Source organism: Plecotus auritus (genome assembly GCF_963455305.1).
Source record: "Plecotus auritus genome assembly, chromosome: 10".
Lineage (NCBI taxonomy): Eukaryota > Metazoa > Chordata > Mammalia > Chiroptera > Vespertilionidae > Plecotus > Plecotus auritus.
In genome coordinates, this window is record NC_137785.1 from 21,259,896 (window position 1) to 21,285,693 (window position 25,798).

General features: G+C 50.2%; 1 protein-coding gene across 2 annotated transcripts in view; it reads left to right on the forward strand.

Annotated features, from left to right (window-relative positions):
- Nucleotides 1–1,568: 1,568 nt before the first annotated feature.
- PLCG2 (phospholipase C gamma 2) overlaps nt 1,569–25,798 on the forward strand; it is a 141,631-nt gene continuing 117,401 nt past the window's right edge. For both annotated transcript variants that reach the window (XM_080646056.1, XM_080646055.1), the window contains exons 1-2: nt 1,569–1,673; nt 6,999–7,231. In XM_080646056.1, coding sequence (XP_080502182.1) covers nt 7,039–7,231 — 193 coding nt within the window. In that variant the 5' untranslated portion in view covers nt 1,569–1,673; nt 6,999–7,038. The remainder of the gene's footprint in view (nt 1,674–6,998; nt 7,232–25,798) is intronic.

A 25,798-nucleotide genomic window follows, 5' to 3' on the forward strand; every position in this document is an offset into this window, starting at 1 on the left:
CTGTTTGGACAGAGGTGAGGAGCCAAAGCTTCCTATAGTCTCTCCAAAAGTTCTGTTTGCACTCATCTTCTCAGCAGACCTACCATGTTCTCTGTACAGGCAGGCTTTGCAACAACAAATTATGCACATACACGGTTGTACTAATACATCATGTACATTATATAACGTTACAAAATAGAATTGTTAAAAGGATGGGTGGAAATATGAGTTGAAGTCCTAAAACAAAACAAAACAAAACAAAAAAACAAAACCCCAAACAAAAAACAAGGTAAAGAAATACAGTCCAGATTTGGCCATTATTCCTGGCAAATTGGCCCTGTGATTCCAAGTGGTTGATATTATAACAAGCCTTCCAAAGATCTTTTTAAAAAACAGAGCAGTAAGTGATCTGTGGTGGCTGGTCCTGGTACACCCTGAGACAGGAGCAGTAAAAGAAATGAATCCATGGATTTGTGAAAGCCAGCGGGTGAGTCCTGTGGCTTCAGATATAACATTCTCAGTCACAACAACATTCTTAGATTCAAAAGATGTAACTCAAGCAATTGAGGAGTAAAACACGTGTCTGTCTTACAGCTCTATAGGTGACCCTAAAGCTGGCTCTAGTCACCACGAAGGCATTTGTAGCAGAGATACATATGAAAGCTTGAATAACATTGCTTCACGAAACCAGAGAATGAAAAAAGCAATATATTTCTCCAAAAGATATGTTACATCATACACATACAGTAAGTGACTCGAAATAGGCTAGCTCCGTGGTCAGCAAACTGCGGCTCGCGAGCCACATACGGCTCTTTGGCCCCTTGAGTGTGGCTCTTCCACAAAATACCACGGCCTGGACGAGTCTATTTTGAAGAAGTGGCGTTAGAAGAAGTTTAAGTTTAAAAAATTTGGCTCTCAAAAGAAATTTCAGTCATTGTACTGTTGATATTTGGCTCTTGACTAATGAGTTTTCCGACCACTGGGCTAGCTACATGAATCAACTATCATAACTAGGCATTTAACTAAGTCATCTATATGCTTAGAAGTTTATAAAGTGAGCCATAAAAAAAAAATCTCATTGGGAAAATGGAAGCTCAATCATCTGGTAATCTACATTCCTTACAACAAACTTTTGGGGTCAGCACTATTTTGATCCTGTCTGACAGATGGGGAAAATGAGTCTGAGGGTATTGAAGTGGCTTGTCCCAGGTAGTTAAGAGGTGGTCAGACACCAGCGCAGCCTATTTCAAATTAGGGCCATGAACAGCCAATTCTCGGTAATTATGAGGAATATATTAAATGTATGTAAAACACGTGTATGCGGTAGGCGCTCCATAAATGCTACTCTATGTGGAAATTTTCGCTCTACCTGGCAAGAGACTTCGCTTCCACTCCTGCTGGCTCGGTTTCTTCCTCGGCTGGAGTGTCATGCCAGGTCCGCCGCGGGAGTGCTCAAAGCCACAGAATGGGCAGGGCCCGCCTCGGGGTGCGGTGGGGGACGGGCCGGGCGCGGGGGGGGGGGGGGGTGGAGGGGGGCGGGCTGGCCCCGGAGGAGTCACGTGGCGCGCGGCTGCGGCCAAAGCAGAAGTAGCAGCGTCCGCGTCGGAGGGCGTGAGCGTCAGGGAGTGCCCGGAGCGCGGCGGGCGGCTGCGCGCGGGACCCCGGAGCCGGGACCCGCGGCGGGGCGCGGCCAGGTGGGTGGCCCGCCCTGATGGGAGCGCGCGCGTGGGCGCCCGGGGATCTGAGCCCGCGGGGTCCGCTCCTGGAGGGCTGCGTCCAGGGGGAACCTGCGCAGGGGCGCAGCCGGCGCGGGCAGGGGTGGGAGCGGTGTCTAGGTCCCCACCCGCGGTGCCGGAGGTCCGGGCGGTGACGGCAGGGGTCCGGGCCCCGTCACCGGACACTTCCTCACGCGGGGCTGGTGCCACTTCGCCCTGGGACAGTCCCGGCTTTGAATGGGAACCCGGAGGAAACGGCGCAGCTTGCGGTCCCGGGCTGCCGAGCGAGCGCTGGCGTTGACATGAAGGGCTCCGGTGGCCGCAGGGTCCTGCGTGGGGTCGGGCCGTGTTTTGGCCACCCCTGTGCCTAGGGCTCGGCGACTCCGCGCGGCCAGGCGGGCCCGGCACTTCCCCGTATTGCACAGGTGGTGGAGGGAGGGAGGGAGGAAGGAGGGTGGGTGGCGGCGCGATACTGCGAAGGCGCAGCCCTTCCCCGAGGAGAGAGAGGCCAGGATCGCGTTGGGGGGCGGGGGTGGGCATTCGCGGTTCCCTCTTCCACCCCACAGTCGGATGCATCATTATGTGTGTCGTCCGTGCGTTTTCCTGGCTATGTTTTGGAATTCCCAAAGAGGTCATTACCCCCATAGCGGAAGAATTTGAGGGAAAGATGGGTCCCGTTTGGACTGGAGGTTGGCGCCTGGATTTCGGTGCAGGCTGGGGAGGGACTTTTAGCACCCCGTTCTTGAATGAGACAGAGAGTATGGTGGGGTGAGGGGGCTGACGTGGCTCAAGGGGAACAGGTGGCCTTTTTAGTCAACTTAATTTGAATTTCAGTTCCAGCTGTGTGGTCCTGGGCAAGTTGAGTTTCTTCCCCCGGACTCCGGGCTACACGCCAGGGCTGTGATGAGACTTGGGGCTTTACTATTGAAAGCGTACCTGGCTAGCTCCTCACCCTCTGGGTAAGGTGTCTGCGTGGGGCTCAGGCCATCAACCTTAGCTACAGTTCTTCAGGGAGGGCTTACTAATTTCGGGGTCTGTGCCAGTCCCAGGCATTTACCCTGTTACGAAGGTGTGTGCGCCACCTGTGGATTGGCTCAGGGAGATAACCGCTGCAGGCTTCATTGATGCTGAAATTGCCTGTTGGTGCTGCTGTCTCCCCCACTGCCCACCCTCCCCACCGCCACACCTTGAGCATCTGAGGCTTCTCTGGAAGAGGCAGAGCGGGCACCCCCATGCAGAGCCCTTTTGCTGGGTGGAGTCACTGGAAAGTGGCCAGTGAGAAAAGTTGAAAACAGTTCTTAGTTTAGAAAACAGAAAAACACAAAGAAGAAAAACTCATCCACTATGTCACCACTTAAATTAATAAAACGTTGTCATCCTTTCTCCCCTCTTTCACTGCCCCCATAGTAACTGCTCTCCCTGGACTTATAAGTAAACAGCCTTTTAGAAATGTAGTTATCTTATACTGACTGGTTTGCAACTTTTTCATCTCTCTCGTGACCTTTTCCGATCAAATCGCTTATATATCACTCTCATTCTCTCCAATAGCTATGGTGTGTTCTTTAAGGTGTGTGTTTCATTATTTATTGACAGGACTCTTACCTAAACTCCCGCCCCCCCCCCCAAATTGATGGGCAGTTAGGTTGTTTCCCGCATTGTTTTTCTTTCTCTTTTTCTGTTACAAGTGATGCCTCTGTGAACATCTTTGTTCGTGTTTCTTTCTATACATATGTGATTATTGGATCAAAGCGCATGCATGTTTTACTAGATGCTCACAGGTTTTCCTAAAATAATCAAGTTGAGCTAATCCGCACCCCTACCTGCAGTGGCTGGTACTGCCTGTGTCTCCGGTGACAACGTAAGTCCTGATGCTGCAGGGTGGGTGTGAGGGCAGCAATACATCCCTCAAGCGGTACAAGGGATGGTAACCTCTCAGGGGTGCGACGGCTGATTTTTAACAGAGAATTGTTTCCTGGGATTTTGTATAATATCCTGTACTGGCCTAACATGTGCAGAAGAGAAGAAAACTCCCCTGCTTCCCGGCCCTGGCTCCTTGAATCCCAGAAGTTTATTTTGAAGAGAAGGACATGAAAAGTAGAAATGGTGAAACCTCTTGTTGAATCTCAGCCATGTTTGTATTTATACCATAAGTCATTTTACAGAGTTACCGAGGGAAGATGAGAAACAGGAACAAAAAAGGGATTTCAAGGCTATTTCTTTCCTTTTTTTTGAAAGCAGAAGCAAAATGGAAATTGCCTGTGATGGCTAGGTGCGCCTCCCCCGGGGTCAAGGCCTCGGAGACATCCTTGCCTTAGATGCTGACCATCCGGCTCTGGAAGCCTGGGTCGGGAGCTGGCTACATTTTGGTGTTTGATTCCAAGGATCTTGTGGCCGTGAGGATGTCCTTTCAGTTCTTGGCCAGAGGCAGCACGAAAGACTTGTTTATGGTGAAGCCAATCCACTGGGCTTTTGAGCTGGAAGTGACCAGAATCCCGGGATGGTTAAATCCAAGGGCCTCCCAGAGCCAGAGTCAGACAGAACGGAGAGCCCCAGTGCCTCCGGCTGGCAGGTTTAATCAAAAGTGGAGGTGTGACAGGGTGTGTGTTTCCCCTGTATGCCCTCCTGCACGTTGGACTTGAGACCTGGGAGTGGGAAACTCCAGAGTCAGCATGGTAAAGAGCTGCGGAGCTGGGACCAAGCTCTGTGACCTTGGACAAGTTTCCGTCTGGCCAAATTCTGCCGTGGGATTCTGACTGCGAAAGGCAGGTGCTGAAGGAGCAGAGGTGTGGGATTCAGACCAGGGTTCTAATCCTGGTGCATGACCTTGTCTGCATGACCTTGATCACATCATTTCACCCCTTAGGGCTTGTTTTCACTTCCTGTATTTCTCACTGAGATAAATGAGAGGAACCAGGTGTAGCAGCTGGTGTCAACTGGGAGGGCCAATTAACAGTTATTGGGTGAGAGTGGCCGTGGGCACCTTGCTTCTCCCCTTGACCTGGATTAGAGGGTGAAGAGGCAGGAGGCTCACTTCAGGCAGAGTTCTTGGCACACCCTCTTAGTCCTGCTGCAGGGCCTTCGTTTAAGCCTGTTCCTCTGCCTAGAACACTGTTCCCTCCTGTTTCATTTAAAAAAAAAAAAATGGATTCTGATGCCTTCTCCCCCCAAAAGCTTTCTCTGAGCCCTCTAAGCTCCTGGTCTCACCCCAGACTAAACTCAGGGCCCCTCCCCAGTAGCCTCTTTCCACTCCCCCTCATTTGCTTACTGGTCCCCAGCTTAATGCTTGGCAGTAGAGTTGACACTCGATTAAGGTATTGACTAACTGGCTGAGTAATATTATCTGAGGCCCCTCAAAAATATTATCTGAGGCCCTGCTAAATGCTGGGGGCTGCGTATATATTGTAGCTTTCATCCTTCCAGCACCCCTTCAGGGTGGCACTGTTATCCCCATTTTACAGATGGGGAAACTGAGGCCCTGAGTTTGAGCATCTTGGCAGGAGACTCTGGGCAAGTCAGAGCCAGAGTAGAGGCCAAGACAGCCCTGGCTGACAACTTGCCTCTCTGCGGAGTAACAACTGTGGGCTCCTAAAGGGATTTGGAGGGAGGGAAGGAAGGCACACAGAACAATTGATGGCAATAGATTCAGCAGTAGCTAACTCCCAGGAGCACTGACTTTGCATCCTTGTTTTAAGGGCCAAGACCAAACATGTCAAACTCCTGGCTGGTGGGCCACATGTCTGACATGCTTGGCCAAGACATACTTTCTGGCTTAATCCTCACAAGAACCTTTAATCTGTTTTCCTCTTTACAAGTGTGGAAATGAGGCCCAGGGGCTTAAGTGACTTGGTGTAGGGCCAGCCTTAGTTCAAGTCCCCTCTGAGTGGCAGGCAGTGCGTCTTTGGACGTTCAGGGGGCAGAATTGGGGGTTGAGGGTGCAGAGCAAGGGCTCAGGGAGGGACTTCAGGGTTGAGCAGAGGAGTGACATGATTTCACTCCTGTTCTGAAAGCATTCTTCTGGCTACTGGTCTGTGAGTTATCTGTAGGAGGCGGGCAGAAGCAGGGAGACCAGTTAGTAGGTGCTTAGGATAATCCTATATAATAAAAGCCTAATATGCAAATTGATTGAATGGTGGACCTACTGGTAGAATGACCGACTGGTGGAATGACCGGTCGCTATGACATGCACTGACCACCAGGGGGCAGATGCTCAATGCAGGAGCTTTCCCCAGCCCGCAGGCTGCAGGCCAGCCAAGGTGGGTGCGAGCGGGGGGCCCCCCTGATTGCCCCACTGGTCACAGCAGCGTTGGGGGCTGGGGCCAATGAGTGGGCAGTGCCAGGCCAGGCAAGGTGGGTTCCAGCAGGGGCCCCCCGATCACCCCACCGGTTACCCCACAGATCAGCCCTGATCGCCAGCCAGGCCTAGGGACCCTATCCATGCATGAATTTCATGCACCGGGCCTTTAGTCCAAGTATAAGATCTTGGAAGAACTGGTGAAGGGGCGAGATGGGTTGGATTCTGGATTTGCTATTGGATTGGGTGTGGTGGTGCGAGAGGCCAGACAAGGAAGGCCCTGAGATTTGGGGCCCTAGCGCCTCTCTGGCCACACAATTGACTGCCACTAGAATCTTCTCCTAAACATCGGCTGTTTGCGGGAATAGGTGGTGATCAAGATCACCTGCTGTATGCTGAGCTTTGCTGGTGACATCGGATCCCGAGCTTTCTAAGAAAGGAAGCCTCTGAGGCTTGCAGAGGTCACACAGCCTGCCCAGGGCCACACAGTCAGCAGGAACCTACACCAGCACTGAACTTGAGGCTGCCGGGCCCCGAGGTTTTCTGCCCTGTTGGCCCCATTTCCATGCAGAGGTCTCCACGGACACATTCTGAAGTTTTGTGTTCTTCTGTTTCCAACTTCGTTTAGGAAATAAAGGGATGGTTAGAAATTTCTAGGCAGGATAGAAAAGGATGAGGGCTGGGAGCCAACCTGGGCTGCTTACACTATTAAGTATTCTACAGCATAAAAGTGTGTGGGGAGGGAGGGGCTCCTGGCCAGGCTGCGACGATTTGGTTATTCAAAGCCTGGGTGACGGTTGGGCCATTGAGGTCAGGGGTGTCCTCCCATACCTCCACTTCCATTTAAACCTCTGTGTGGGTCTGAGCGGCCAGCAGTTCGCTGCCACTAGGATCTTCTAACACTCGTCCTCGTGGGCATGAGACAGGATTTGGCTCTGGAAGTCCAAGCCCTGTTACCTAAATCCTCCTCAGTTAACTAAAGCCAATTCACACTCCTCTATCCCGCCCTCCAGCCTCCCTGTTCCTCACTCCTCCTCCCTGGAGTGGCCAACAATGACCACCATGGTCAACGTGGACGCCCTTCCGGAATATGAGAAGAGTCAGATCAAGAGAGCCCTGGAGCTGGGCACCGTGATGACCGTGTTCAGCTTCCGCAAGTCCACCCCGGAGCGCAGGACCGTCCAGGTGATCATGGAGACGCGGCAGGTGGCGTGGAGTAAGACGGCCGACAAGATCGAGGGCTTCTGTGAGTACCTGCTGGGCAGGGCAGTGCGGCCTGCCTCCCTGTGGCCTGGCCTGTGCGGCTTCTCACCTTCCTGCCTTCACTTGTCACTGCAGTTGTTGTGTTGATACCTTCTTCTGTTCTAAAAATGGAAGTGTGGCCACTTTGTCTGGGTCTCTGATGGGGTTTACAGCAGGTGGGAGAAGTTCAGCCAGTGTCTTCTGAGGCCAACTTGGAAATGACACCCAGACAGCTCACCTGGGCGAGCAGGGGCTGTGCTCAGTCTGACAGCATCAGGGTCATTTGGTTCCTGTCGATGGTCAAGCTCTCTGCCCTCTTAGGGTCTAATAGGCCAGAGTTTGTGGAAACTCATAGCTTGGTAGCCAGATACATGTCTGTTTCATTTCACTGCAAACCACAGACTGAGAGGCCTTTACTGTAGCTCATGTGGACAGAGCATGCTCTGCAGCTTTCAGATGAGGTTCTGGTTCTGGTGGAGGTGTCTTCCCTTCCCCAACCCCCTTAGTTTAGGCAATTGGCTCAGTTCCTAAAGTTTCTAAGACTTTTTTTTAACAGAGTGAGGAGACTCAATTAAGCAAGTTTCAGTTGCAGAGACTTGCTTTAATTTGCATTTTTTTATTGACTACTTTAAAAAAAATGTTAATCCTCACCTGAGGATATTTTTTCCATGGATTTTTAGAGACAGTGGAAAGGAAGAGCGGGGAAGAGAGAGAGCGAAACACTGATGTGAGAGTGACACATTATTTGGTTGCCTCTGCACACACCCTGACCGGGGCTGAGGTTGTAACCCATAACTCAGATACATGCCCGTCACTAGGAATCGAACCCATGACACTTTGGGGCATGGGCTGATGCTCTAACCACTGAGCAACAGTGGCCAGAGCTTGACTACTTTTTAATTGAAAAATTGAAATGTATACTTGGGGGGAAAAAACAAAAACAATTCATAAATAAATGTCTCTCTTCCTCAGCCCTCATCCCATGATTCACAGGCAAGCTCATTATCAAGTTTATCTTCCAGAAGAACTCTATGCTTGTGAATGTGTGTCATGTTTTTTTGCACAAGTGGGTACCTACTGCATACACTTCTGCACCCTGGTTCCTTTTTTTTAGATTTAATAATTATTTTGGAGGTGGTTTGTTATCAGCTCATTGATCTGCCTTCCTTCAGGGCTACATAGCATTCTGGCTGCAGGTAACAGTGTAACCCCTACAGAGGGCCATGGACTGTTCCTGGTCTTTTGCTATATTTGCATTCTTCCTCTTCCCCCTTTCCTATTCCTCATCCTGTCCCCCTGCCCCTTCCCCTTCTTCTTTTAGTTTTATGATTCACGTACCATACAGTTCACACACTATACAATTCATTCATTTAAAATGAACAACTCAGTGGTTTTTAGTATATTCACAGATACGTGTAACCACCACCATAATCAATTTTAGAACATTTTCATCACCTCAAAAAGAATCCCAAACCCATTAGGCATCACCCTCTATTCCCTATCCTCTCCCTGCTCTGAGCAACCACTCATCTACTTTCTGCCTCTCTAGATTTCCCTGACCTGGACATTCCCTTTAACTAGAATTGTGGCCTTTTGCCCTGACCGGTTTGGCTCAGTGGATAGAGCGTCGGCCTATGGACTGAAGGATCCCAGGTTCGATTCCGATCAGGGGCATGTACCTTGGTTGCGGGCACATCCCCAGTGGGAGGAGTGCAGGAGGCAGCTGATCAATGTTTCTCTCTCATCGATGTTTCTAATTCTCCATTCCTCTCCCTTCCTCTCTGTAAAATATCAATAAAATATATTTAAAAAAATAGAATTGTGGTCTTTTGTGTCTGGCTCCTTCCACTTGGCATCATGTTTCCAAGGTTGGTCCACCTTGTGGCATGTGTCACCCTCTTTCCTTTTTATGGCTGAAGAACATCCATTCCATGGATTTCCCACCATTTGTGTAGCCACTCATTCATGGAGTTGTCTCTACTGTTTGGCGATGAGGAACAGTGCTGCCATGAACGTTGATGTACACGTTTTTGTGTGGCTGTCTGCTTTCATTTCTCTTGGGTATATGCCTAGGAGTGTTGTCTGTATTTAATCATTTGAGGAACTGCCAGACTGTCTTCCAACTGGCTGCACCGTTTTACATTTCCACCCGCCATGCATGAGGGTTATCCGTGCATTATACTTTCTATACATGTATGGGGATATCCGAAGGACAACTTCCTATAAGAGTGATTTCTGAGTTAAAGAGTATTAATTAACTTGGGAGTTTGACAACACCCCACAGCAGCCCATGCGGTGTGTGAGAGGACCTGGTCCCCACGCCTTCATCCACACCGTGATGCGATTCTGAACTGGGCCATTCACAGGTAGAGTCAGGTAGCTTGGTATCACTCTTCATTTGATTTCTCTTGTCATGTGTGAGATTAAACAGCTTCCCAAAGGTTGCTCCTGGCTTCGGAGCCAAGGGGGCCTCGGATGGCCCAGAGCCCGAAGTCCTGCTTTGAAACTATGTGGAAGCAGCCAACTTTCTCCCCATCTTTGTTTGCTTTGGCCACACTCGATCTCTCAGGTGGCTCAGAAAGGTACACTGCAGCTGCAGTGGGGGAGGGGGAGGCTGCAGGGGCACTGACAGTAAATACAGGTGTGCCAGCTGAGTGGATGGGTCCTGCTGACCATGAGAAACGCCTGGGGGCTTTTGAAAGTACAGGCTGCTGGAACCTTCTCCTGAGGCCCGTTCTGAGGGGCACCAGACAGGATTTGGCTTCTGAAATCCATGCCGGGTAGTTCTCCCTCTCAGTTAACTGAAAGCAATTCCCCCTTCTCCCTGGGGTGGCTAAGGATGGTGTCACTGCCGAGGTTGGTTGGGACTGAGCATTGTAGTTAATAGACTCCCAGTTGATCATGGTAATTAGCTAGGTTTGACATACACTGTTCTGCAACCTTCCTTCCAATCCATTTTCCCTCCCTCCCTCCCTCCCTCCCTCCCTCCCTCCCTCCCTTCCATTTTTGAATGCCTGCTCTGCCAGGCCTGTTCTAGGTACCAGAGACACAGCAGTAATTAGATGAGACTCACCTCCTTGTGGAGCCTACGTTGTGCCACTGAGTCAAGCCACATTTGGTGAGCTTTGCTGTGTGACCGTGGGCAAGTTACATCTGTTTTCTGAGATTGAATTCCCTTATCTATAGAATGGGCACAATACAGGTGCCCACTCCACACAGTGATACTTGGGAATGAATGAAGGAGGGAATATGCCAGAAGGGTTCAATGCAGCCGCACGGAATGAGCATTTAACCCTTGGGCGCTGCTGCTGTTAGTTTGCCTGTAGTTGTGACGAGCGGCAGCCAGCTCTGCGGGTGGCAGTCTGGCTCAGGTGTTTGGACATTGTCTGGTGGGATCCATTAAAGGGTTTCCAGAAGAGGATGCTGTGGCCCCATGTGTGTTTTTGATCATGCTCTGGCAGTCCTGTGTGAGGCAGCTGTGTTTGTAAAGAGACCGGAAAAGCCACTTCTGGGGTAAAGAGCTTAGGAATGAGTGAGTAAGCCTTTGGGCCCTGGGCGGGAACTTAGGACCATGTTTTCAGCCTCCTGTTGTCAGTGAGATGCCCTGAGGGGATTACCCCCCCCCGCCCCCCCCCCCCCGCCCGCAGTGTTCTTCAGGGTCCTAATTAGCAGGGACGGCAGGTAACTGTGAGGTCTGCGAGGGGCAGGCTGGCATGAGGGAGCATGCGTGTGGTTGTGGGGCATGTGGCACGTGACTTCTGGCAGGTGTCGCACCCTCCGTGTGGGCCTGGATGAGGCCAGACTCACACAGATCCCACTGTCTAGAGCAGTGAGGGGTTCTCTCCACCAGGGCGATTCCCCCGGGCACTTGGCAAATGTCTGTAGACATTTTTAGTTGTGATAATGGAGGGGGAGGGTGCTCATGGCATCTAGGGAGTGAGTCAAAGCCAGGGATGCTGCTAAACACCTTACAGTGCACGGACAGCCCACTACAAACTAATTTCAGTGCAAAGTGCCAAGGTGGAGAAACTGGTCCAGGCCATGTGTTGACTTGTTTAGAGCCATAAAGCATCCCTGGGTATATAGGGCTTCTCTCTGGACCCTTTCATGGCAGAGCTGTTTGATGAGTTCGGCCCATATTTGCTGTCCTATTGGGACCTAGACTCTGCTGAAGGGGGGATGGGGTCCTGGCCCTGGAGGGGAAGCAGACTCAGCCACCAGCCGAGGTGGGATTGCGGGTCACCACCACAGTGAGGGTCTGCACTGGGTGCCTGTGAGGAAGGCAGGCTCTGTCCATTGGGCGGGGCAGGTGATGGAAAGAGGGGGAGGCCTCGCAGCGGAGCAGATGCCTGTGTGGGGGGTCCAGGGAGAGGCTTGCTGGGAGGCCAGCAGGAGGGCCATCCCGAGTGGGCTCAGTGGCTGCCATCGCATCTGAGCGAGGAGATGTGTGGGTCGGAGATTTGGGCTGGGTAATTTCTTCCGTTCTTTGTGGCCTGGGCTGTGGTGATTTGGTGGTACTGAATTGGTATTTCCCCTGGGCTGGAAGGTCCCAGAATCGTTGCTCACACATCCACTGCCTTGGTAGTAATGCTGGAGGACTGGGCTCAGCCGGATGGTTGATCGCCCGGCGGTCCAGGGGAGCTGCAGTTGGGACATGGCTCCGGGTGGCCCCCAAGGTGTGTTTCCAGGGGTCCGGGCAGGGGCTGCAGGCCTGAGCCTCAGAGGTCCAGCCACCTGCACCCGCTCAGGTCACCGCGGTGGCTCAGGTTCACGAACGGGGAATTTCCGTTCTATCCCTGGTGAGAGTGTGTACGCGAGGCAACGGATCAGTGTTTCTCTCCCTCCCTCTCCCTTCCTCTCTCCCTAAAATCCATAAAAACATATCCTCGGGTGAGGATTAAAAACATAAACAGAATGGGGAATTTCCTCATGGAGAGAAAGTGGCACGCGTGCCCGTCCAGGGAGGGAAGACACTGATGGTGAGCACCTGGGAGCCAGCGACCACGAGCACACCTGGACTCTGGGTTCAGATCCCTGCTCTGCCCTCTACTAGGTGTGTGACGAGCGAGATAACAATAGTTCCTAACTTACTGGGTGAAATGAAATGGGTTTATTTTACGTACTTTTATATATGTTAGAAACATGGCACAGTTGGAACAGAACACAGGAAGAGGTTCCCTCCCTGAGAGTCGGCTTCCCGAGAGTCTCTGGTTTTCCTTTCCTCCCGGGGACCAGCTGAGCAGACTTCGTACAGAGCCGCCTGCGCAGGGTCTTTCTGAGTTGAACTTCGGGGTCCTCCTGCATCTCGTGGGTTCGTGAGGCCTGGAATGTGTCCCAGGAGCCACCTTGGTGCCGCCTGTTTGTGGAGTCTGGTTGGTGTGGTGATAAGCCACGTCTGAGGGCTTGGATGGCATCCGTCTCGACTGAATAGGCTTTTCCCCTGCAGTTTTCACGGACACTTCTCTGTCTGCTCCTTTTGAGCAAGATGTGGCTGCCCCGAATGAGGAATGCTTAAAGACAGAGCAGTTTTGTGTCCTTGGTATTAGGCTCTCGGCTTGCCTGTCTGATGGTGATGATGATGATGATGATGATGAGAGTAGTAGCAGCAGCTGCCGCCCTCTGTAATGGATCCTCACAGTGACCCTGGGAGACAGCGACCATCCGCTTTACTTTTGCGGAAGCTGAGTCCCAGGGAGACTGGGTGACATGACATGCCCAGGGCCACACCTTCAGGAAGGGGCTGAGCTACAGTTTCTCTCATTCTGTCTGCCTTCGGAGTCTGAAATCGTCTTCCTGCTCCTACATCACCTTGGAGACCTTTCAGTTCTGTGTGACAGGGAAGCATCCTGATGGGGGGCCCGAGAGCCACAGTGCTCACACTCTGTCACCCGGGAGGGAAGCGCAGCCATCCCTGCAGCGTGCGGAGGACACGCTCTGCTGGGCGCTGGCGATGCCACGAGGAAGGAGATTCCAGGGGTGCCCTGGTCAGCGGGAGGCAGAGGTGCCAGGAGACCACGGACATGGCAGTGTGGACAAGCGGGAGCAGAGCCGGGGTGGTGAACTGGGGTCATGGGGCCTCTAAGACAATTCTGAAATCCATGCTTGGGCTTCTTATCCATGAAAAAAATGAGTATTTTTGAAATTTGTTATTTTATCAAAATATCTTCAAAATAGTATAAAGCAGATATTTTTCCCACTGGCATCTCCTGTCTAAAAAGCAATCTAAGCCCTGGCTGGTTTGGCTCAGTGGATAGAATGTCGGCCTCTGGATTGAAGGGTACAGGGTTCGATTCTGGTCAAGGATACACGCCTGGGTTGTGAGCTCGATCCCCAGTAGGGAGCATGCAGGAGGCAGCCAGTCAATGATTCTCTCTCATCATTGATGTTTCTATCTCTCTCCCCCTCTCTCTTCCTCTCTGAAATCAATAAAAAAATATTAAAAAAAAAAATCTACACACACACACACACACACACACACACACACACAAGAAAGAAAAGAAAAGAAGAAATCTACACTGTGAAAGTACAAAGTGGTCCCAGGGTCCTCTAGTCACACATCCATCAGAAGTAAGATCAGCCAGTGTCCCAGTGGCTGTAAACTCCCTTACCTGTCAGTTCTGTCTGTGCAGCTGTGGTCTTCAACAGCACGGACTCTGAGCCCGAGTGCTGGGCTCCTGTGCTAGACCTCCCACTCAGTTGGGGTGTGACCTTGGACCACTCATGTCACCTCCTTGTGCCTCCATTTTCACATCTATAGAATGAGGATAACGAGAGAACCTGCCTCCCTAGGCTCTGGTAAGGCTTAAATGAAGTGATACATGTAACTGCTTTCAGCAGGGCCAGGCACACTGGAGGCAGGTGCTCAAGTATTTGCTGCTCTTGTCCTCCTTGCCATCATCGATATTGTCACCGTTATCAAACATAAAGGGGAATGGCATTATAGAAAGGGTGAGATGAACAGTAGGACTTCCATTTATATCGTGATTTTCCTTGCTGCACCCGATGGATTGTCCAGCTCCCCTTCTGGGATATACACTCTCCCCGTTGGAGCCTGCTGGTGTGAAAACAGAACTTTGTATTCCTGACATTGAGACAGACCTACTTGTATGCTGGATGGTTGAGAAATCTGTATCTGTGGTCATTCCAGGGGTATCTTCTGTCCTGGTCCACAGGTACTTGATCTTAGAATTTGTTCCTTTGCTGATTTAGCAAATACTCCAAGAGGACTTGGTGCGTGTCGGGTATTATGTTTGTCATTGGGGATGAAGGGAGCAGGACAGTGAGCTCTCTAGAGGAGCTTACAGCCTCATAGGAAAGATAGGTAAAGTTCATCCTTCAGTCATTTTGGATTGTGATGGATGCCAGGAAGGAAAGAAACGGCATTGGAGGACCAGTGAGGGACACTATTTTAGTTGGGCAGGCATCAGAAAAGCCTCTCTGAAGGTGACATGTGAGTTGAGATTTGAAGGGTGGGGAGGAGGAGGCCACGGGAAGCTCTGGGGAGAGAGCGTTCCAGGCAGAAGGCACAGGTATAAAGCTTCTGCATTAGCCAGGGAAGGCTAACTGCAGTGACCCATGCCTCAGTGATATGATACAACTTTATCACTCAAGTCATGCTCCACTGGGATGGGGGGGAGGGGAACTCTGCTGGCTGGTGGCATCACCGACCCCTAAGGCATCTGAGGCCACCTCGGGAGCCTCTGTCCAGCGAGCAAGTGGGGGTAGAGGAAGAGTAGAAGATGGCTTAGCAGGGTTTTATGAGCCAGTCCTGAAGGTAGAGGTTTCCACCTCCCATTGAGCAGAACCTGGCCTGTGACTAGCTGCAAAGGATGCTGGTAAAAAGAAGAAATGGGTTTGGGGGGCATCTCCCAGGCGCTTCCACAGCCCTAATTTTGGAGGGTGCAGAGGTGGCTGTAGGAGCCCCACTGATGCTAAAGAATAGATAATTGTAGGGATTTGGGAGGTCTTGTATGAATCTAGGAAAATGAATAGCTTTACCACTGGGCCTCAGGGGAAGGGAAGGCGGTGGCACTGAGGTCTCTTCCATCCTGTCTGAGACAAAAGCAACTGGAGGTGACATCTGTTCATAGACTGGCCTTGTCTCTGCCCTCTTAGGTTTCCTCGCAGCCATGGTTTGACCCTTCACAGCAAAGCCTCTCTCCACCTTAACCTCTGTGTGGCCCCATTAGCAAAGGCTTTGGCTTCCCGGCCTCCCAAGGATGGACTCCTGAGAGAGGCCTCTGATTGGCCAGATCTTTGGAGCCAGTGCACGGGGATTGGCTGTTTTGAGGCCAGAGACCTCTCTGGTCAGCTTTGTTGAGGGGGCAGGTTAGAGGGCATCTCCTGTTGGAGAACATAGTCTGACTTCTTCAGGGCTTTTGGGCCCCTGTAATGGGTTGAATTACCACCCCCCCCCATTCATATATTGAAGCCCTAACCCCCAGCACCTCAGAATGGCCTTATTTGGAAATTGGGTTATTGCAGATGCAATTAGTTAAGTGTAGGGTGGACCCCCCTATTCCAGTATGACTGGTGCCCTTATAAGAACACACACACACACACACGGAGTGAAGGCCATGTGATGGTGGATGCAAAGATTGGAGTGAAGCATCTGCGAGCTAAGGAACACCAAAGATTGCCAGCCATCACCAGCCGCTGGAGGGAGGCACAGAACAAATCCTCCCAGCCCTCAGAAGGAACCGACCCTGCCAACGCCTAGAGTTCGGACTTCCAGCCTCCACAATGTGAGACGATGGATTTCTGTTGTTAAGCCACCCACTGTGGTACATTGTTACAGCAGCCCTAGAGGATGGGGACAGTGGGGTGAGCTGGGCCATTGATGTATCCATTTGGCCACAGATGTTGTGGATCAGAAGTTGGAGTTCGTTGTAAAGGAATTTAAGTGTATTCCAAGTGTCGTCTTGTTTCCTGGCGGCACTGGATTTGGGTTGGGTCATAGGGTGCCAGAGGCAGTGTAGTGTACTGGTTCAGTGTGGGAAACAGAGCCAGCCTGCTTGGATTTGACTCTATGGCCTATTAGCTGTGTGATCTTGGACAAGAGACTTATTTCTACGTGCCTCCGTTTCCTTACCTATAAGATGGGAAGAATGACAGTACCCACCTTGTAGGGTTGTTAGGAGGATCAGATGAGTTCCTGTAGGCAAATCATTCAGAAAGGCACCTGGGAAATACTAGGTAAGGTTTGTTCTTGCTATTATGCCTCTTGCTTCTCTCCCATATCCCCTTGAAACATCTACTCCAAGCAACCAGGCCTCCCCCTTGGAGGACCAGGTCCAGGTCCAGTGAGCTATGGCTGATCCATTTCTACACACCTATGGCTGCGGGGCATGGACGTGGGTCTCTTTCTGTCTGGATTTGGGGAACTAGGTGTCCCAGCCCCGAATTCCATCTGGCCGTCGTGAGGAAAGGAGAGGCAGTGGAAGTGTGGGCACGTCCAGCTCTGAGAAGCCAGAGGGCAGGGCACAGGAAGCCGCTGTCCCTTGCAACAGTGCCAGGCTCTGGAGTGCAGGTGTGTCCCACTTTGTGTAACTAGAGGTTCCTGGATAGTTGGTGTAAGTCAGGTCTCTCCTGGATGTCTGTCAGAGGAGGGAGCTGTTAGGAGGTATCCTTGGTGCATCCTTTTGGAGAGGATCGCTCCCACCGCCTGCCCCTCCACGCCATCTACCTTAGCGTGCATTTCTGCATATCAGACCAGCAGAGTGATGGGTCTTGTTTTGTCCCGGAAGAGATTTTAAGTGCTGTGTAGTGTGAAGTGGAAGCCAGAAATCCTGGCGGCGACTTTGCTGTCCCCTGGCAGTGCCTGACCCAGAGCCAGGTCCTCAGGGTCCTCGCCCCAGACTAGGAGTTCTGGGAGGCAGGGACCCATCTGTTCTCTCACCGAGGAGGGTCCCCAGCAGCCTGCCCCACAGTGGATGCTTCACACATGGGAGCAGACGGATCAGGGAAAGGACTGGATGCCCTCTTAGCCTCCGCCTCCTCTTTCTCTCCAGACACAGAAGTATTTGGGGTTAAGACAGGACATCTCTGTGACAACTTCCTCTTTCCCCACACTGCAGTTCTGGTCTTGGCCCTGTGCTTACTGGCTGTGGGACCCTGGACAACCCATTCTGCCTCTTAGCCTCTTTGTGCCTCAGTTTACGCTCCTGTGAGATGGGGTAATGATGGAGCTACCCTGTCGGATCTTGTGAGCATCCAATCTGTAAGTGTATGTAACGTGTACTTGGCGGGGTGCCTGGCGCTCTTGCATTCGCGAGCACTGGAGGTGTGGCGGAGCCCACACGTGTGGACGCTTCCTCCTCCTGCTGTCCTGGGCCTGGGTGTAAGGGTCCGATTGGAGTTAAGGCCCCCTGGGTTGGAGCAAGAGGTGTAGGCAGGAAGCTCAGCTCCTTGCCTTTTCCCTTCTGCGAGTCGAGTCCGGGGAGGCCTGGACTTGGAGGAGGAGTGTCAACAGGGCAGTGGTGAAGTTTTGTGAACAGAATCAGTGATGATGTCAATTTGGGGCACAAGAGGCTCTTTGCACCCTCCTGGCACAGTTAGGAAGAAGCTGTGAGATGCTGCTTTCATCTTACATGAGTTGTCCTGGCAGCCACGGTGGGACTGGGTTTGGTGGGTCTGTGCCTGTGAAGAAGGATTCTGTTCGGACAAAGAAAACCACGGGAACTTGCTAATTTGTAAAAAGGAGACTAGTAAAGGACAGTGAGCACAGCTCGGCCACGCCAGGCCACTCCTGGCCTGCTGCCAGCCCCTGCTGATGGGAGCAGGCTTCCCCCCCCCCCCCCCACACACACACTGGCTCGGGGCCTGGCTGGAGGAGGACCTGTGTCCCTGGGGAGGGAAGGAGGACCCAAGCCGGGTGGCCAAGTATGAACCTTGTGCTAATTTCCTGTTTAAGGCAGTCCTGAGCTGGCCTGATCTGACCTTGTTTTATTTTCCCTAATTAGAACAACTTTCAGTTTTTTTCTCATTGCAGAAGTAACATGTATTCATTAGTAGGAACATTTTTAGCTACAATTGGGTAGGGTAACAACCCCTTCACCCCCCCACCCCCCACCCAGTTGGTGTACACCTTTCCAGATATATTTTTTTGCAAGACATTGATCCATTTTTATAAAATGAGTCCTTTCATAATACTTTTAGATAATATGCCCCTTTCATTTTGTGTTACATTGGGACCATGTTTTATTATTATTACTGTGAGCTATTTTAGACATTGAGATGAATGTAGAGACTAAGATGACAAACAAACACCTATGTACTCAAGAGCAAGCCTTCTAGGGTCTGACTCTGACGCTTATAATGTTTGTGACCATGGCCACTGCACCCATCTGTAAAGCGGGATCATAGTGGTGCCTCCCCACTGGGTTCTCACGGGGATTCGGTAAGCTAGCTATATAGCACACTTTGGGATAGTGCCGCAGTGTCCCGCAGCACTCAGTGAGAGTCAGCTGCAGTTGCTGTGGTTGTTGTTACTATTACTATTTCTCTATACTATAGTAGGCAAAATAAAGATGTCCACTTCCGAATCTCCAGAACCTATGGCTCAGTTATGCTATACTATAGTAAAAGGCTCGTTGCAGATGCCATTCAGTTAATGACCTTGAGATCGCGAGTTATTCTGGGTTACCTGAGTGGGCCTGATGTCATTTCAAGGGTCCTTCCTGAAAGAGGGAGGGTGGAGGGTCAGAGTCCGAGAAGGAGCTGTGATGACAGAAGCAGAGATTAGAGGGATGGCATCGGGGGCTTTGAGGGAGGAGGGGGTCCATGAGCCAAGGGATGCTGGTGCCTCCAGCAGCTGGAAAAGGCAAGGAAACTGATTCTCCCCAGAGCCCTGCTGACAACTTGATTTTAGCCCAGTGAGACCCATTTTGGATGTCTGAGCTCCAGAACTATAAGATGATAAATTTGTGTTGTTTTAAGCCACTTAAGTTTGTGGTAATTTATTTAGCAGCCACAGCAAATGAATACCAATTCTAACCAATTTAGACAAATCATAGTATTTGCTTTGGGTCTTTATGTTGTTGTTGTTAATCCTTACCTAAGGACATTTTCCCATTGATTTTTAGAGAGAGTGGAAGGGAGGGGGAGAGACACAGAGGGAGAAACATTGATGTGAGAGAGACACATCGATTGGTTGCCTCCAGCGTATGTGCCCTGACTGGCCCGGGGATTGAGCCTATAACCGAGGTATGTGCCCTTGACTGGAATTGAACCCGAGACCCTTTAGTCTGCAGGCTGATGATCTATCCACTGAGCCAAACCTGCTAGGGCTGTTTGTTTTTAAGAAATAAAATATTATAAATTTTGCTAAGTCCTCATTACCTAGAGAAACCAGTGTCATGTGATCATTGCTGTTCCCATGCATATGTTTTACATTTATTTTAAACATTTTGTTCTATAACTAGTATATATTTGTGAGGTATCCACATCATTATTGATAGTGTTATTTTTCACTGCTGTTAATGGCCTCAGTACACCTTGAGAATTCATCTGTCCTTTTCATTATGGACACTTAGGTTGTTTCCAATTGTGAAAAATTTTCCAAGTATATGCTTCTGTTTAGTTTGAAATGGCTATAGTTTTCCACTTTAGTCTTATTTGTTAACCAATCTCCTATTTTTGGAGATTACATAGTTTATTATTTTGCTGTGTCACACATTGATCCCAGGAACTTTTTTTTTTTTTTAAATCTTCACTGGAGGATATGTTTATTAATTTTTAGAGAAAGGGAAAGGGAAAGGGAGAAAAAGAGAAAGAGACATCAATGTGAGAGAGAAACATTGATTGGCTGCCCCCATACGCACCCCAACAGGGGCCGAGGATCAAACCTGCAACCCAGGCATGACCCCTGACCAGGAATCGAACCCTTGATCTTTCAGGGTATGGGACGACACTCCAACCAGCTGGGCTATGCCAGCCAGGGCTGGGAATGAACATGTTTTTAGCTAACTCTCAGGCACGTCCCAGTAATTCCATAGGATAAATTTCTAAAAGAACTCCTGGGAGGAAGGACAGGCTGTTCAGGGCAGAGTGTTCAGTTTCCTCAGGAAAGCTGCACCAACTCATGTCACCAACCCCCGCCCCCCCGCCCCCCCGCCCGCCTTGCCAGCACCTGGGCACCTGTCGGCTTTTCCAGTTGTTACAGATACAGAATTCTTCCACAAACGAAGGGTCTTATGAGTGTGGTTTGTGCTTCCTTCTCCACCTGGTTTGACATTTATTCTGGTCCAGGCTTGAAAGTAGAAGCTTGATTCCCCTAAAGACTTGTGGCTCTCACTGTGACGATAGCATGGCCACCTGGGATGGCAGAAGATGTAGGCACTTGTCCTGTGGACCGAGGCTGCTGGCATGTCCTCATTCAGTCCACACATGAAGTTGGCATTTTCCTGATCTCAGTGAGAAACTTGATGTGGAGAGAAGCCTAGGAACTTTCCAAGGTGACGGCTGGGATTTCGTTCCAGTGATTCTGACCGCTCAGCTCAGGTGTTACTGGAACAGCCATCTTCTGGGATATAGTTGAGGAGTCGTTTTCCTTTCTCAAGAATAAGGCTTTTGCCTGGTTGGTGTGGCTCAGTGGTTGAGCGTCGACCTATGAACCAGGAGGTCATGGTTCCATTCCTGGTCAGGGCACATGCCTGGGTTGTGGGCCCGATCCCCAGTGAGGACAGTGCAGGAGGCAGCCAATTGATGTTTCACTTCTCATTGATGTTTCTACTTCTCTCTCCCTTCCTCTGTAAAATCAAAAATAAAAAAATCTTAAGAAAGAAAAGAATAAGGCTTTTAATGACCTTCCATTTTGAAGCTGGTTCCAAAAATTGTATGGCTCGCCGAGTTGCCGGCCAGAGTCAGGTGTGGAATGAAAAGACTGGACTCTAGTTCCTTGAGGTGAATGGTGTCTTGTCTCTGTATGTCTAGCGTCTGGCACCAGGCGCCCCCAGTAGGTTAGATGCTCAGTAAATGTGTGCTGTTGAGCTGTAACTTTTATTTTTAGGGGGGAATCTACCTTCTGTCTATAAATTTGCTCATCCTGGACATTTCACATAAATGGAATCATGCAATACACAGCCTTTTGTATCTGATTTGTTTTATTTAATACTAGAGGCTCGATTGAAATTCATGCAAGGGCCTTGGCCCCGGCCCCTGCCCACTGCAGCTTTGTCCTCAAGGACATCAGTCTAATTAGCATATTATACTTTTATTATTATAGATAATGTTGCCAAGGTTCATCCATGTTGTAGCATGTATGAGTTCTTTATTCCTTTTTATGGCTGAATAATATTCCACTTTATGGATAGACTAGTTTGTTTATCCATTCAGCAGTTTGTATACATTTGAGTTGTTTCTACTTTTGGGCTCTTACGAATAATGCTGCTGTGAACATGTATGTGCAAGTTTTGTGTGACTATGTTTTCATTCTCTTGGATATATACCTAAGGGTGAAATTGCTGGGTCACATGTCACTCTTTGTTTAATTGTTTGAGAAGCTGCCAACACTGTTTTCAAAAGTGGCTGCACCATTTTACATTCCCACCAGCATTGCATGAGGTTCCAGTTTTTGCTTGTCCTCGCCAACACTTGTTATTACCTTTCTTTTTGATGATAGCTGCACTAGTGGGGGTGAAGTCACATCTCACTGTGGTTCTGATTTGCATTTGCCGGGTGGCTTGTTGTTCTGTGTTACACAGAGCTCATTATTTATGCAATGTTTTCTCATCAACCCTTTGCTTTCTGTGGGCAGCATTCCAATCTTACTTTCACTTTCCTTAGTGTAGCGTTGCCATTGGCTGCTCACTATGGGCAGATGAGGGTAGCACTCTGGAAAGCTTAGCGAGAGCACCTGGGAATGGCCACTGATCAATAGGGATATGAATCCAGGCTGGAGTCTAGAACCATAAGTTTTAACCATTACAGCTTTTTGGGGAGAGAGGAATCGTTTATTGAAGGTGGTAGCCTGTCTTAGTTCCCTTAGTAAATGTTTAACGTCACCCTATGCTGAGGGTGAAGCATGGCACAGGTTTTCCATGCTTTCAGGGTTTGATACCGTGGTCCAGGGTGTCCCTACTTCGTGATCTGTTCATGGAGCCCTGGAAATGCCTGCTTACTTCCTCACTGCCCACTCGAGCCCCTCTGCCTGCTGTTTGGCTGCCAGCCACCCCCTGAGAGGAGTTGGGGGAAATGGAATTGGGGAGGCACTGCTGGTACCAGGACAGGGGCATGTTCCTAAAAGTTTGGGAGCACCTGGAAGGCATGTAATTTTGCATTTCTTGAGCACCTGCCACAAGTCAACACTGTGCTGAGCACTATAAGCACATATGTAACATTCATCATGCATAGGGATATTCATGTATAGTTTCCAGTCATCACAATATACTTGTGACTTAAACCCTTTTTCTGTGAGTCAAGTGAGCTTGGGTGACTTGCCCAAGGGTTCCAGACTTCCTAGAGGAACTGTATAGCAGGCCCGTTTCCCCAACCACCATCTGCCATAAAAATGTAGATTAAGAGACTGGAAAGAGAAGCCACAGACTGGGAGAAAATGTTTGCAAACACGTGGCTGATAAAAGACTTGTATCCAAAATATAAAGAACTCTTAAAACTCAACAATAATAAAACAAGCAATCCAGTTAAAAAGTGGCCAAAAGACCTGAGCTGACACCTCCCTCACTCTTCTCCCATCCCAGTCACATTGCTGTTCACCACTCCATTCTGCTGTAGACCACCTGGGCGGCTTCTAGGCAGCGCTGTCCAGAAGAGGTATGTGACCCATCAATACCAGCCATGTGTATCGTTTAAAAATTTTTTGGACACCGCATTAAAAAAGGTAAAAAGAAGAAGAGGTGACATTAATTTTAATAATAAATGTTATGTAACTTAGTATATCCACAGTATTATTTCAACATGGACACAATAGAATTATTAATGAGATTTAAAATTCTTGTTTTTGGTCTGAGTCTTCAAAATGTGGTGTGTATTTGATACCCACCGAACATCTCAGTTTGGACCAATTTAGTTTTGAGTGCTCAATAGCCAAATCGGGCCAGTAACTAGCAGGGATGGGGAACGTCTGGCCCGTGGGCCGTATGAGGCCTGCAGAATTTTTTGGTCTGGCCCTGCCAAGGCATCAGGAGTGAGTTAATTAAATGTTGGACCAAATATAGCAGGCTCATTTTGTATGGCCTTCGAATGATGTTATAAATGTCCAAATGGCCCTTAGCAGAAAAAAGGTTCCCTGCCTGGCCGGTGTGGCTCAGTGGTTGAGCATCGACCTAGGAACCAAGAGGTCACAGTTCGATTCCCCGTCAGGGCACATGCCTGGATCGTGGGCTCCATCCCCAGTGTGGAGTGTGCAGGAGGCAGCTGATCGATGATGTTCCTGTCTCTATAGATGTTTCTATCTCTCTATCCCTCTCCCTTCCTCTCTCTAAAAATATCAATAAAATAAAAAAAGGTTCCCCACCCCTGAGCTACTGTATTCATACAGCAGGTTCTAGAATATACTTATTTCCTCTTTTTGCATTCACCCACCACCTTGGTTATCTCCACATTCTTCCTTCTTCCCCAGGCAGCACAGGTGTTCTCTGTGTGGCAGCTGCTTTGATGACCATGATGGTGAATTATGACTTGCTTCCTGAAGTCAGGTGGCTTTATTTTCCCACAGAGACTGAAAACGTGGAATGGTGCATATCTGCTGGCTTTGCCATCAGCTTGGGTGTCTGTCCTAGATTTAGGTGTGGCACCTGATCCAGGGGCCTGAGCATCCACTTCCAGCTTATGCAAATGACTGAGTAGTCCCAGTAGAACCTTCTGGAAGCATGGCCTGTCCCAGGTAGCACTGATCAGCTTCGGTGCATGTCGAGACTTGTGTCTGCACTATGACCTGGTAATCGATTGTCTGCTGATGTGTGGCACAGGTTGGCAACTGGTCTTGCAAATTGTAATTGAGTAAATTACACGTCTATGGAAGAAAATAGAGAGCTGGCAGGGGACAGGGCGGGTCAGGGAGGGGCAGGGTGTGGAAGGCCTCTCTGAGAAGGTGACTTCTGAGCAGACCTGGACGAGGTGAGGACGTGAGCTTGTGGACTCTCGGGGGAAGAGTGTAGCAGGCAGCGGCTGGGTCTCGGAATCCTCCAGCACGCTGGTGATTGGACGGCTTGGTTCTGTGGCAGGGGACAGAAACTCGAGTAGACACTCTTGGTGCTTGCCCTGAGCTCTGTGGCAAACCTCCGCCAACACCTGCGACTGTGCCTGAGGGCTCTTGGCCTCTGGGGCAGGGCAGTCCTGGAGAGTGAATGCCTTTGGAGGGGACTCGGGACAGATGTGTCGATACCCCCGTGCCCTCACTGGCTCCCAGAGTTCCTAGTGGTGTAAGCCCCGTTTGCCCACAGGGGCAGTGGGCTTGGTGACACCTTGTGCGGACTGCGTTGCCTCCCACTCACTGCCCCGCCCCTTCTAGTGATTCCTGGATAAATGTGCATCCTGGCCTCAGAGTCCGTTTCTGTGCGACAGAGACACTTAAGCCCTGTGTCAGGAAGCACTTGAGCCAGAATTGGGCTGCTCCGAGACTCCCTGCTTCTCTGTTCTCTGTGTATGCACACGCTTGTTATTGGTGCCAAGACATATGCATGTGATTGGCTCTTCTTGCTGCTGCTGCTGCTGGCTCCGTCTTCTCTGACACCTGTCCTGATTCCAGACAGAGTGTGTCTGATGGTCCAGTTGCCACCAGCCAGTGCACAAGCCTGGATCTGTTGACCAGTGTGGGGTCAGAAACTAGCTTCAGCCAAAAAGAGAATTTACTGGAACATGTGGCTGAGAAGAATGCTCTGTAGCTCACTGAGCCCAAGGAACCAGGGCCTGGGGGAGCAGAAACAAGAGCTGCCCCTCACTCTCTGCTCCATCTTCCTGCCACCTTTGCCCTGTCCGTGTCCTGTCCTTCTCTGGTCTGTAGAGCAGGTGGTGTGGCATGCGCAGCCCGACACCGCCGGCGGGAGCGCTGCTTTTCCTCAGCTCCCACAGCAGGTCTCCTTATTCGTGGAAACCACAGTGCCAAATTCTCCCACTTGCTGAAATTTACTCATAACTCCTAGAGCAAATTTTGTGGCACTTTTGCAGGCGTCTGCGGACATGCACAGAACAGTGAAAAGTTTGAGCCGTCCTGCAAGCACATGCCCAGCCGCTGCCTTCTGTGGCTGCTCTCATGCTGTTAACAAGTGTCCTTTTCACAAACCACTAACTGCTGCATTGTTCTCATTTTTGTTGGTAATTTTGTTGTTTAAAATGCACCCCCCCCCATGCTAGCCCATGTTCCTAATCACAAGAAGGCTGTGAGGTGCTTTATGGAGAAGAGAACATGTATTAGATCAGCTTTGTTCAGGCGCTAAGTCATATTGCTGTTGGCAGCGAGTGCAATGTTAATGAATTAACAGTACTTATGAAATGAGGTGTCTTTACGCAGAAACACACACAGTTGAGGTTATGTGTTGATCTGTGGCTGAAAGTGTTGTGACCAGAGGCTCACAGGAACCTACCTGTGTGTTTCCCTCAGGAGAGTTGGTTC